Consider the following 14,622-nt stretch of genomic DNA (forward strand, 5'->3'; position numbering starts at 1 on the left):
GCTTATTTTGAGGACTTGACAAAATTGCACAACCACAATAGTGATAGAATCTGGTGAGTAAACTCCTGCTAGGCAGGAGGTCTCAAAATCTTCCTTGTTTCTTTTCCTTCAGAGTTTTGTTAGTTCAATCAGAAAGGCAAAATTAAATTGTAATTTGTACATGTTGCTTCTGCCGAAGAAGTGCATTTTTCTTACTTAAAATTTAGCATTATGTTTATTAAAAATCTACATTAAAAATGGTACTTTCTTTCCATTATATAGTGAGAACACAAAACAATACTGCTTTGTATTTTGCTGGATTATTCCGTATAGCAAATATTGAATTTATTCCTGAGTATCGAAGGAAGGACTCCCCTGAATTCCTCTCCATGGCCGCTAAAGTTCAGCAAGTGGTAAGAAACCTCTCTCACACCTTATGGTATATTATACAGGATTAAATATGGATAGGATGATAACTAAAGTCTGCTCGCTGTGAATAAGTGGGCTATGGCACAGTTGAATTAATTGGGAACATTTCCACATATCACATAAGTAGTGTGATATTGTAGTACACTTTTGATATTTGTGGTTACTTGTTGTGAATTGTTTGCTCCTCTAATCTTAACTGTTTTATTTAATATTATGAAGGTTGGATCAAATCTCTGCTAATTAGTTGGAACTTCTTGGTGGTGGATTTGATGAGAATCATTCAGTGGTTCATGAGACTATTCAAATGGTATTACCCATATTCTAAACTAATTGTATACAGACTTTAGTCATGAACAATAGAAATTAGGAGTGGGTGTTGTACATATTTTAATAAAAGTTATTTCCTTTCAAAAACTTTGATATAGTTTTAGTTTTCATTGAATTTAGAAGGTGATTGTGAGTGAAGAAAGATAAAACTCGTAAAATATAATCTAATCAGATCCTGGGTGAAATTCCTGGAAGATTAACTTGGTTAGGTAGTAGGCTTTGGCAACATAGCTGGCTTCACCCAGACTGTGCAGTGTGGTAGACTGGTCACATACTGCATTCAAAGTAGCATATCATAAGGAAGCAGAATTCATCAACAGAAAAAGACTCGATGCAATCAATGTACTAGTCTCTATGATGATTGGTTCCATGTCTTAGAAGTCTGCCCCAAGTACTTTGAGAGCTGTAATAGTAGCTATAATATTGAGAACTGCCCATCTTTCAGCTGTGTTTCAAGAGCCAGATTCCTTACAAAGGATGGTTATTAAGGGACAACAGCTACCCTCTGAAGTCTCCATAATGCAACTTCCTGACTGCAGCATTGCGTATATGCAATGTTGACTAGGGTCATGATGGAGCAGATGATAGGTTTGCTGTAGGAGAGCTTGGTTTTCAATCTGGGGTTTGCTGCAGACAGAGCGTGCCACACCATCCTAACATACAATGCTGTACACAACTGGAGCAAGTAAAGAGGGGAAGTGATGGACTCTTAACAAGCTGGGAGAATGGCAGTAGTGTTTTGTGGAGGAAGGTTTAGGACTTTAAGCAGAAAGATACATGATAGAATGCTGTAGCATCAAGACCAACAAACCATAAAAGATTGTACTGATATCCAGTAAGCAAGCAGCTCCTGACAGTTCCCAGAGACAAATGCAGCTTCTGTTTGCTTTTGTTCATTTTTACTGTTGCTGAATAAAAATTAATACTTTAAATAATTTTCAAGCTTCACTGGACGTGCTGATACCAATTGAACAATGAGAAGATATTGAGTTACAGTGGCCATTAGGGAACAGGATTCTAAGATTAAATGAAAATAAGGACAAGTCTCTTAGTGCTTTAAATAGCAATCGATGTAAGAATGCACATTTCAATGTGCAATGAAGTCACCATTGTGGCCTGAGCAGTGTTTTGTTTCTGAAGAACACGGTGAAGGATCACTCTGGGCTGTCAGTGCTTGACCAAGTACACAGCTAAGTTTTAAAGATGGCACTGTCACCAGGAATCCCAGTTTATCCCAACAGTGGTGAGTACTTCCACCTACTGTGATTGGGAGAATAGAATGTGTGGGTTGCCATTGAGGCATGTGCATAGGTAATGAGGTGAGGTTGGGAAGGTTGTGTGAGAAATCTCACCAGGACTCTTAGAGAGAAACCCTTTGTGAAACTCATCAAAATTGATACTTAGTTGATTTATGGTAAAATTCAGCCCTGAGTTACAGTGTGAGGGGAAACAAGCAATTGGACTATTGTGTATATATTCAGGCATCGCATCAGTTTTCAGAAAGTGAGACTAATGTTTATCTATCAAATCATTATATGAACTCCATAGAGGCCAACATCTCATCACCAATCACCTGTTATATACACATGAAAGGTCCTTAACACTGGCTCAGTTCACTCAGACCCAGCTGACATTCCTCTTTTTATCTGTTAACCAGGGCTCCCTGATTGGATCAGATTAACAGCCCCAAAGAGGGAACTCATATTTTAATGAGGTCCACCAGGTGACTTTATTACAGTTGCTACATCTCTCTTCTTCTGGGTCCAAGGACATACGTTGGTCTTTTTTTCTTGTAACACCTCCTGGGGTATTTAGATGTCAGGTCAGGTTTCTTTGACTCTGCATCGGATACGGACAGAATGTAACATACAGGAGTTCTTGAGTCAGGGCGTCTCAGGAGGAATTCACTCTCTTTTTCCAGTGGCAAAGGCATCGAGGTGGCAACATCCACCATGTCGATCTCATATTCTGAGGTCTCTTCAACGCTTGACAGAGAGTTATAGAGATATAGATATATACAGCATAGAAATAGACCCTTCAGTCTAACTTGTTTGTGTCAACCAGACACCCCAAATTAATCTAGTCCCATTTGCCAACATTTGGCCCATATCCCTCTAAACCCCTCTATTCATATAGACATCCAGAACCCTTTTAAATATTGTAATTGTACCAGCCTCCACCATTTCCTCTGGCAGCTCATTCCATACACACACCAGCTTCTGCGTGAAACAATTGCCCCTTAGGTCCTTTTAAAATCTTTCCCCTCTCACCCTAAACATATGCCCTCTAGCTTTCGGCTTCCCTATCCTGGGGGTAAAGATCATGACTATTCACCCCATAAATGCCTCTTATGATTTTATAAACTACTATAAGGTCACCCCTCAGTCTGTGACACTCCAGGGAAAAAGCCCCATGCCAGTCAGCCTCTCCCTATAGCTCAACCCAAACCCATAGGTTCCGCCAGCCTTTCCAACTGTTCCAAGGAGCAGGGCATGTTTGCTCCCACACCATTTGCGAATTTGCAGCTTTCATGTGGTCCATATGCTTGTTCAGGACCATCACACCTACCTGACTCTATACGTCACTGGTTCTGACCTTGCATTGGTCATGCCTATTACCCATGCAGGGCCAGTTCTGTGGTTCCTACACAAACTTGCAAAAATGCAAGATGGCCTTGACTCCTTCGATAGTCCCTAAACCCTCTTAAAAACTTCCAGGTATTTATTTAGGACTTAACTCAGGCAGCCATTTTCTAATTGAAAAATTTTAGCCAATCAAGGTGAATCTGTCTCAACCAATTTCACCCCATCAAGCTTAGGCCCAAGCCTTTTTCTACAATCACTACCAACTGAACCAACTGTTTCTCAAAAGAGACTAGAACCAAAGTTCTCTGGTATATGTTCTCAGTCTAGCTGATGACTTATGCAAACTTAAGGGTTGGACTCCAGACTGAATTTTGTAAGACTGGTTCTGCGATCACTGAATTGACCGTTCCAATATTGACATCCATTAGAATCAAATGACCATTTAATCATATGTTTATTTTGATTGATTTTGGCTTTCGAGAGTGTGTACTCTCCTGGATACTGGTCTGTGAGTTCTCTTACTCAATTTAGGTCTTATAGGACTTCCTTGCTGTCTCAGTTCCCTATACCTGCAACAACTATAAACGCTTGCTGACCCAGAGGACAAATAGGCAGACAACTAGCAATCTGCATCCACAAACACAAACTAGCCACTAAACACCACGACCCACTACCCCTAGTAGCCACACACATAGATTACAAGGACCACAAATTTGACTGGGACAACACAATGATCATAGGACAAGCCAAACAGGGGACAGTCAGAGAATTTCTAGAAGCATGGCACTCATCCACGAATTCCATCAACTAACACATAGACCTAGACCCAATATACCAGCCATTACAATGAGCAACTGGAACCAACAACTGGCAACTGGAAGCAGCAGGAATTAAATCAAGTAAATTCTGGGAGACACACAGTACAGCAGCTCTTCACAGGAGGCTCCAAAGCACTGAAGGTGTTACCTAGCCAGGGGATGAAACATCTGCAAATCAACTTTCCAACTAGGTGAAAATACCCACCACTACGACAACCGGCACCCAAGCAAACCTTGAACTCATATAGAATAGAATAGCAATGTATTGACTCATGTATTTTTCCATTGTTCAATTAATGGCTCCTGATTTGGGATACAGTGGAAAATCATGTCAAAACTACCATGCAGGGCCGGGCCGAGACTGCCCTGCCATACTGAGATAAGACCTCCATGCTGGGCCATTGGAAAACTCAGAAGATACCTCCAAAGCAAAGACGAGACATCTGTGTGGGGAGTATACCTTCACACTGGATGCTGGAATATCCAGAGGCTGCTGAAGAAGACCTACACAATGGGATGGGAATGCCACTTTAGGCCGGGACCGCCCCTCCTGGACAAGTCTGCCACCCTGGGAGACTCCCTGCCAGGATGCCAGGCTTATACCACCATTCTGGATTGTTGGAAGACACCTCATTACTGGCCCTGGGCTGGGAGAAGATGCCTTCCTCTAAAGTCATTAAAAGAAGATAGAGTACCAGGCTAAATGGGAACATAAAGAAACGTGCCGAAAGAAAATAAAGTAGAGCGGACAGAGTAGATGATCTTTGGGCAATTAGACTGAGGACCCTGCAAAGTGCACTGTGATTATGCTTCACTTGTTGCATTTCCCAATGATAAAGCTAGTTGTAGAGTCTGAAGTCCAGTTGGGCTCAGCTAGTAGGTGCTTTTGCATGGTTACATCATTAATCCCACATACCAGTCTCTCAGCATCTCATTAAAGGTTAAACCAAAGTCACATGTCTCTACCGGGCATCCTAATTTAGTCAAAAATCCCAAAATGGATTTCTCTAATTCTCAAATTGCTCAATACAACCAATAATGTCTCAGAAATAGAGGAGGCTTGGGTTCATCATATTCCTGAGCTAAATCCATCAACATTTGAAAGGTTTTAGTATCCAGACCTCAGGGAAAGAAAGCTGTGGGTCCACAAGCTGTCAGGAGAATTACTGTTGCTTTTCATCTCCCCCAATGTCATTTGCCCAGAAAAAATAATGCATTCTTTTCAAATGCGGGGCCCAATCTTTGAAGGCAGGTAAGAATGAATGAAGTTTCCCAAATAATGGTATGATGCTAGAAGTACTTACCTCAACTCAAAGACAATAGTTGCAAGCGAGATTCTTCAGAAAAGTGCTTTACTCACATCATCACTGACATAACTCCAGTGACGTCAGTAACCCATCACCCTTTATTTACATGTGGTAAGTCCTCGATATAGTCCCCACCCCGCCCCTGCTCCCTCAGAGCCAACTCTCTGACACTTTTCATTTTGCCTGTCAGCCAGGGCTCCCTGACTGGACCAGATTAACAGCCCCAATCAAGGAACTCATATTATATGAGGTCCGCCTGGCTGACCTCATTACAATCACAAAACCTTAGTCAATACAGCACAGTGTCATAGTCTGTGCTCTTTCATTCATGGGCATGCAGCAAAAAATGCAGGAAACAAGTTTTATAATCTACAGAAAAGGTCCTGCTGTGATCAAAAGGTTAATAAGGCCTAACAAGGTTTATGCACAAATCTAGTAATGCATAGATTGGAGTTATTTTCATGAAATGTCAGAAAGTCACATTTATATAGTCACAACTTTAATGTTTACAGATATTGTTTCTCTCGTAGATATGTCACTTAACCAGGTGTGAGTGACTTCAGTGTCGTTATGAATGGTAGAGTGGCCTCGATGGGCCGAATGGCCTTCCTTCCACTCCTATGACTTATGGTCTTACGGTCTTATGTTATGTTAACTGGTTAGTTTTATTTCAGCTATCACGTGTTCAGTATTGTGCTTTTCTCTTCCTTCAGATGAACAATGTTTATAAGAAATCACTTTTCTCCAAGTTGTACAAGCAATCAACTGTTTCTGACTTGAGGTACTGTATCTCACAAATTCATTAATTATACAGATTTGAAAGCTGAATTTTCAGGATGTTGAATTTATATAACGGTACCTAAACAGTGATTTCCAAAAACAAATGAACAATGCCTCTGAAAATGGCAGGCACATATTGGAACCTGGGGAGATTTTGGCTGAAAAAAATGAAAGTAAAGTATTAGGAAAAGAACTTTAATCAAAAAATTGCATTTTTGTTCATTTTGAGCCTGATTTAATTTTAGTGTTGACAGAGAACTTCTGTCAATGGTGTAATTTTATAAAAACCTGTTCCTGGTATTGAGAAGATCAAAGACAATCTGCAATTACCTTTTGGAGAACAGCAAAAACATCTATTGAATCGTGGGAAGGCTCCAGACTTGCTACATGTTATATTGGAAGATTTTCTTCAAATGTTTTTTTTTCTTGGCATCACTAAGTCTCAATATTATGCAATTTCTATCATTAAAGTTACACCTGTTCTACGTTTTCTTTATCTATACTGGGATAAATAGTGTACATTATAATAATATTCTTTGGGGTTAATACCATATTATTACTACTTTTTGTTTGGACATCACAACCACATCAAGTCTGTTGGCAATGTAGGCCATGAACTCTATAATTACATAGCTCATATTAATTTCATTCGTGTTCCAAATTTAAAATAATCAGCAACAAAACTTTTGAAAATAAGATCAACCAGTATTTATTACTTAGCTAGTGTTGAAATATACTAAGTAAAAACATGATGGTCACTAGATAAAGAATAAAAAGCAAAAAATAAAAGCAGATAATGATAAAAGGTACTTGTAAAAGAAAGATCCGTCTATAATTGTTGGAATTACTTGCTTGTAGATTCTTCTTAGTAGTAAAACCTTATAAAGATAATGTCAGAATTCAATAGCTGCAATGGCTTCTGTGGTTGAGTAGTTGGTGACTTTTCCCACAGAACGACTAAACAGAAGTGGCTGTCGAAAGTAATACAAGCTCCTTTAACTCTTTCTTTCAGCTTGTGCCCCAGGGTGGCCTGGGTCAGTGCAGCAGACCTTAGCTGCTTATATATTTTCTCCTCTCTTTGATGTTATGTCATCAGAGTCCTTCTTGGTGTTCTCTTTTAAAATGGTATCTAAGAGCGTGTTATACAGAACTAACTGAAGGTGGCTGCTATGTAACTTTTGATGAATATAATGACGACAAAGCAAAGTCAATTACGCTGGAACAAAAAGAGAAATTGCAGAAAAAGTGCAGCAGGTCTGGCAGCATCACATTTAAACATAACCAAAATGACAGCAGGTCAAATATCATATAGAGCACTATAACATTATTGTGAAATATCTGAAACTGGGAACTATTGGGGTGGCTTGAGTAAATATTGAATTTGAATAATTCAAATCATAATACAATATAAACTTGAAAGAATTTTTAAATGATTATATTTGAGAATGTTCCCTCTTGTGTTTCTTACATAGTAACAACAACAATGGTGGCATTCTTGTTCACTTCTGGATTGTTTTTATCGTTCCAAATATGAAGACCTTGTTTGTGTGTGAGGACTGTGTCAGTGCAATCTTAAAGGACTCTATTCAGACAAGTCTGGTAAATCGCACATCGATTGGATACCTTCTTGGACTTCCTGTGGACATGGACTCAATTATTGTTAATGGTTATTTTTTTGGCTTATCTGTTTCAGTTGTTGAAAATTGTATTTTGTGCCATGTGCTATTTTATTGCTAATGGTAAATCGATTCTGCATGAGATTGACTGTAAAGCTCAGAAGCTGATGAAAATTGGCTCAGACAAATGTAAAGTGATCCATTTTTAGTATAAAGAATGAAGAGACATATAAACTGAAGTGTGCTACTCTAACCACAGGGTATGTGGGCATAAATGTTGAAGATTATGGGACAGGTTGACAAAGTGGTTTAAAAGGGTGGTATGGGATTTTGGGCTTTATAAATAAAGATGGAGTGCATAGAAGCAAGGATGCTATGATGAACATTTAAGACGAAAATGGTTTGACCTGACTAGGAGCATTATATCCAGTTTGGGCACTGCACATTAGGAGAGATGTGAAGCTTTCAGAGAGGATACAGAAAAGATTTACAAGAATGGTGCTGAAGGTACCATTATTACATAATTTGGCTAAGTTTCCCTGAGAAAAGAAAACGTTGAAAGGGGATTTTAGTCAAGATTCTCAAATTCATCAGCTGTGTCATTAGAGTAGATAGAGAGAAACCGTTCCTGTTGGTAAGGTGGTTGAGCATCACAGGACTTAGATTTAAAGTGACTGGTGAAAGAACCAAAGATGATGTGAAGAAAATCTCTTTTTATGGATTGGTTGGTTAGGATCTAAAATATACTAACAGAGAATGTGATGGAGACAGATTCAGTTGTGGCTTTCAAATTGGCTTGGATAAATAACTGAAGGGGGAAAATGTAAGTTTACAGAGAAAAGACCAGGGAGTGGAGCTACCTAAATTGCTTTTATAAAGAGCCAGCATGGACTGAAGGATTGAATGGACTCCCTCTGTACTGTAACAATTTTATGGAATTAATTCAAGTTTAAGTCCAACAAATCACATAATTTGTGTTGAGGGAAACAGTTATCTAGGATGGAACACAGAAATAGGAGATTCAATCAACCAGTTTCTGTTGGTGCTTAATCCTTAACTATTCAACATATTGGTAAATGTTGACCTGATCCCCACTTCAATCACTCACTCTAACAGGGCATTTGGAGCACAAAGTTCTGCGTGAAAGGTTTTCTCCTGAATTCTGTTCTCAGCTTCTTACATCTCCTCTAAGTTCTTAGTTCCATTGTTGTCGTAAACCACACAACCACTAGAAACTGTCTTCTATCTCTTCTATATTTTCCCTTCATAATTATAAACACCTCTACCAAGCTATATCAGTCAATTCTTTTTTGATAATTTTTCAAACTTATTTGTTTTTAAATTTCATCATAACACACAACACATTTATAATCCTAAATTGGACTATTTCTATTTCTCAACATCCTTCCCTTGGGTGAATCCTTAGGAGTTGTATAAACTTATATGTAATTACTCTTGACCTTTCTATTTGAACTCCTTACCATAAACATAAAAATCTATCAGCTTTTTATAGCTTTATCCATTTGACATGCTAATTTTAATGTCCTGTAAATCTGAGTTGCCAATTACCCCTGCTCTATTCATGTCAAAGTGCAGTAAAACTTTAAAGAATTTTATCAACTCAGATTTATAGAATTCCATCTGCTACATTTTAGTCTATTCAAAGATCTTATGAAAATCACCTTCAGCTGTCTTTGGCCATTAGAAATATTTACTCTACCTCTTATTTCAGTATCATTTGTAAATTTTTGCACAACAAAATGGATGGCACAGTGCTCAGTGGTTAACACTGTAGCCTCACGGTGCTAGGGACCTGGGTTCAATTCCAGCCTCAGGTGACTGTGTGGAATTTGCATGTTTTCCTGTGTCTGAGTAGGTTTCCTCCTGCAGTGCAAAGATGTGCAAGTCAAGTGGATTGGCCATGCTAAATTACCCATAGTGTCAAGTGCATTAGTCAGAGGGAGATTGGTCTGGGTAGGTTGCTCTTTGGAGGGTTGGTGTGGACTTGTTGGATCAAATGCCTTGTTTCCACACTGTAGGGAATCTAATCTTTAAAAAAAAGATCACTTCCTCTTGCCTGGGTACAACTTTGTGAAGCACTATTGTCTAGTTCTGACCACTGAGAAATTGCCTTTTAATCATTCTTTTGCCTTTGGTCTTCCAACCAATTTTCATTCAATTTGCAATTTCAGTTCTATATACACTCCCCCCTCCCCCCCTCCCCCAACCACCCGACACACACTTTTTTCTCCAATTGCCTCATGTGTTAAAGGCAATGATGGAAGTCCATTTCAAAATATGCATGGCAATTCCCACAGTATCTGTCACCTCTTCTAGTAACTCATTAGGCAAAAGTGATTGTGCCTATAAAGATTTATCAGTTAATGTTTGCTCTTGACTTAATTTCTAAAAGTAATGAACCGTATCATTTAAGAGTATCCTCTTTGCATGTGCTTGAGATATACATGAAGAATGCTAAAAAGTTATGCATTGATACACTGGGTTACTAATGTATACATTATTGACTTTTTTCTAAAATTATCCTTTCATAAGTTAATTTGTTATTGCATTAAGCTCTTTAAATTCAACGTGGCTATTTAAAATGAGCTTAATATCTAACCTCACAACTGAATAAGTATTTACAATACGAGAGCTTTATGGTTTCAGGACCATTATTTTTCTAGAGGGTCCAGTAAAAATAAACACAAAGAATGCTAGAGAAACTCAGTAAGTTTTGCAACTTCTGTGGAGTCAATGTTTCTAGTCTGGTATGAATCTTCTTCAGAACCCACTGGAGTTTTTCCAGAATGCTGTATTTGTTTCAGATTTCAAGTATCTGCAATATTTTGCATTTCCTCTAGAAAAATAGTTTGCTAATTACTTACCAATGACAGACCTTGTAAGTTGCTTGTGTGCACCTGCATCTGTGCGTTGTATGTGTCTTTGGATGAAATATTTGAACTCAACTGTTTGCAACTGTCTGCTTTCTTAATGCATTAGAATAAACTGCATATCCTGAATATTAAATAATTTTTATATTATTACTTTTGATAGCTGGCCTCCGTTCTGATTACATTGCTACAGCTGTGACAGGTGAGAGTTTTAATTTAGTTTGGTCTTATACAAATATTCTAAGCTTTTAAGGAATAACTTTTAAAATGGAAGAAAAACTTTACTGAGCACCCTTCATAGCCTCAAGGTCTTGAAGGGTGGATATTGGCTAGGTCATCAGGAAAAGTCATCTTTAAATGTTGTATGGGTTGATATTTTGCTGACAGATGTAATTACCACCTCTTTGCAGAGCTACATCTGCTCAGATGCAGGAATTCTACTGGAAGACAAAGGAGCAATTGGTAAAAGTGTCTGGGCAATTGACTACAGTAACTTGCACGAAAGCTCCTGAGAACCCAAATTCTAGTACAGGAGCAGTCCAGATAAAGCAACTAAAAACTTAACGAAATATTGCAGATTCCTTCGGCAAAATGTTCCCCTTCTTGTAGTGACGTGAACAATGCAGATACACGAAGGGAAAATAGAGGGAGAAGGAAAAATCCATAATTCCGACATCAGAAATGTTTCCTCAATTTCCCCATAAGTTTTCATAGAAACTTCAGAATCTCTCTATTGAGCAGCAACTACCTTATTTACATTCATTTGCCTTTCATTATTAGCCCATTTGACGCATTCACACACCACTTCTAATTCTCCTCTCCATCCTCAAGAAACAAGATTGCACAAATTCCTGACATGCATGTCAGAACGGGTTCTAGATTAGAGTGATGCTGGAAAAGCACAGCAGTTCAGACAGCATCCAAGGAGCAAGAAAATCGATGTTTCGGGCAAAAGGGGGGGGGGGGGGAATGAGGAAACTGGTGAAGTCCACATTGATGCCCTGGGGTTGAAGTGTTCCAGGCATGAGGGAATGATTACAATCAAAGGTGGAAATTTGAAATAAAAGGATGGGATCTCATTGACCATAAGAAAGGACGGGGAGCACCAGAAGTGAGAGTGAGTTTCAAGGGTCAACATCATTATGATCTCAATGTGGAGAGTATAAATGATCATTAAGAGCATGACAACTTGCAAAGCAATGACTCTGGGGCTAATGTGGGGACATGTACAACTATATATACATACATATACTTAGATTTTAAAAAGACTAAATGGAAATGGGGAGGCTGAAAGATCATTGGGGACATGGGCAGCAACACAAAAGGAAGTATGGGAGGATTACCATGCAGTTTCTCAGGCAAAGCCTACAAGTCACTCACATGGACACAAATACAGAAGAACACTCAAAAAGCTTAACACCATCAAGGACAAAGCAGCCCACTTGATTGGCACCACATCTACAAATATCCACTCTCTCCACTACCAATGCTCAGCAGCAGTGTGTACTATCTTCAAAAAGCACAGCAGAAATTCACCAAGGCTCCTTAGACAACACTTTCTAAACCCATGACCACTTCCATGTAGAAAGACAAAGGTAGCAGATACACTGAACACCACAATCTGCAAGTTCCCTTCCAAGTCACTCACCATCCTGAATTGTAAGTATATTACTATTCCTTCATTGTTACTGGGTCAAAATGCTGGAACTCCCTCTCTAATGACATTGTGGAACCACCTACTTCAAACAGACTGCAACATTTCTCAACAGCTCACCAATAACTTATCAAGGGAACTATGGTTGGGCAATAAATGCCACCCCAGCCAACAGTACTGAAATAACTGTGCAGAGGCCAATATACCATCAACAAATCACCCTTTATTTATGTGTAGCCAATCAACCAGCCAGCCAACCAGCTCAGAGTCAGTCCCCTGAACTGATAGGATTCTAAATCCCCTGTTAATTTTTTTTTCTTGTTTATGAATGAATTAAAGAAAAGGAACAGAAGTTGAAACAACTCAACAGAGGCCGGTATCCCATCACCAATCACCCTTTATTTACATGTGGGAAGTCCTTGATACTGAAAATCCCCTGTTAATTTTTTTTTTGTTTTTTTTCACACCCCACACTACCGCCTAACCGTGGTAGTGCTTATTTTTTCCCCAGCACCCATGGTGTGTGTGTATAGGTGTGAAACACAGTGAAAGACACAAAGTGCACGAATCTTATTCAATTTCCACCACCAGGAAGATAGGAAAACACCCGAGTGGCCAGTGACAAGCACTGCCCTTCACATCAAAGAGCAGTGCTGTGTGATCAAAACAGTGAAGGGGAGGGTAGGGACTAAATCAAAATAGATTTGGAGGGAGAAATAATGCACTCCACTCCCTGCGGTGCCCACCTCTCCCTGAACAACTCCAGGGTGTTGGTCGACACCGCGTGCTCCTTCTCCAAGGACACCCGGGCTCTAACGTAACCGCGGAAGAGGGGCAGGCAGTCGGCCCTAACGATCCCCTCCACGGCCCGCTGTTGATGGCCAGTTTGGCCAGGCCCAGGAGCAGACCCACGAGGAGGTCTTCTGACCTGCCCTCCATCCTCCGTACCGGGTGCCAAAGATCAGGAGCGTGGGACTGAAGTGCAACCAAAAGCAGAGGAGGAGGTTTTTAAGAAAATCAAAAAGGGAGTGCAAACGCCCACACCCAATATACACATGGTCCACGGACTCCACAGCGCCACAGAACAAGCAGTTGGGCTGGGAGTCCGTGAACCACTGCAAACTGCGGTTGCAGGGGACTGCTGCGTGCAGCACCCAATCCCCTGCTAATTTTTTTTTCTCTTTTCGCCTAACTGCGGTAGTGCTTATTTTTTTTCCCCAGCACCCATGGCACTCCTGTTTATTAATTTTTTTTTTCTTTTTAAATCCCCTGTTAATTTTTTTTTGGAAGATAGGAAAACACCCGGGTGGCCAGTGACAAACACTGCCCTTCACAGCAAGGGACAGTGCTGTGTGATCAAAACAGTAAGGGGGAGGGCAGGGACTAAATCAAAATAGAGTTGGAGGGAGAAATGATGCACTCCACTCCCAGTGGCGCCCACCTCTCCCTGAACAACTCCAGGGTGTTGGTCGACACCGCATGCTCCTTCTCCAAGGACACCCGGGCTCTAACGTAGCCGCGGAAGAGGGGCAGGCAGTCGGCCCTAACGACCCCCTCCACGGCCCGCTGCCTGGACCTGTTGATGGCCAGTTTGGCCAGGCCCAGGAGCAGACCTACGGGGAGGTCTTCAGACCTGCCCTCCTTCCTCCGTACCGGGTGCCCAAAGATCAGGAGCGTGGGACTGAAGTGCAGCCAAAAACAGAGGAGAAGGTTTTTCAGGAAATCAAAAAGGGAGTGCAAACGCCCACACCCAATATACACATGGTCCATGGACTCCACAGCGCCACAGAACAAGCAGTTGGGCTGGGAGTCCGTGAACCACTGCAAACTGCGGTTGCAGGGGACTGCTGCGTGCAGCACCCAATCCCCTGCTAATTTTTTTTTCTCTTTTCGCCTAACTGCGGTAGTGCTTATTTTTTTTCCCCAGCACCCATGGCACTCCTGTTTATTAATTTTTTTTTTCTTTTTAAATCCCCTGTTAATATTGGTCAGCCAGGGTGTCCTGATTGGCTCAGGGTTAAAAGCTTTAATCAAGGTTTGTGCAGTCAACAGGATCCACCTGATCCAATCACTACAAGTACCCACTACATAACTAAATTAAAATAAATTCTATAGTTGTCACTGGGAGATGATGTTTTGCAGCTGCCACAATCACACACTGAATTGTAAATCTGCAAGGATATGGACCCCCTTCACCTGCTCCATTCCCAAACCTCCTTCACCCGTTCCAGACCCA

At 40.4% G+C, this 14,622-nt stretch overlaps 1 protein-coding gene across 1 annotated transcript in view; it reads left to right on the plus strand.

Annotated features, from left to right (window-relative positions):
* Window positions 1–14,622, plus strand: part of tmprss7 (transmembrane serine protease 7) — an 89,914-nt gene that overhangs the window by 17,451 nt on the left and 57,841 nt on the right. Inside the window, exons 3-6 of the mRNA XM_043701533.1 lie at window positions 262–392; window positions 6,159–6,226; window positions 7,698–7,891; window positions 10,896–10,934. Coding sequence (XP_043557468.1) covers window positions 262–392; window positions 6,159–6,226; window positions 7,698–7,891; window positions 10,896–10,934 — 432 coding nt within the window. The remainder of the gene's footprint in view (window positions 1–261; window positions 393–6,158; window positions 6,227–7,697; window positions 7,892–10,895; window positions 10,935–14,622) is intronic.

Source organism: Chiloscyllium plagiosum, chromosome 12, assembly GCF_004010195.1.
Source record: "Chiloscyllium plagiosum isolate BGI_BamShark_2017 chromosome 12, ASM401019v2, whole genome shotgun sequence".
Classification (NCBI taxonomy): Eukaryota; Metazoa; Chordata; class Chondrichthyes; order Orectolobiformes; family Hemiscylliidae; genus Chiloscyllium; species Chiloscyllium plagiosum.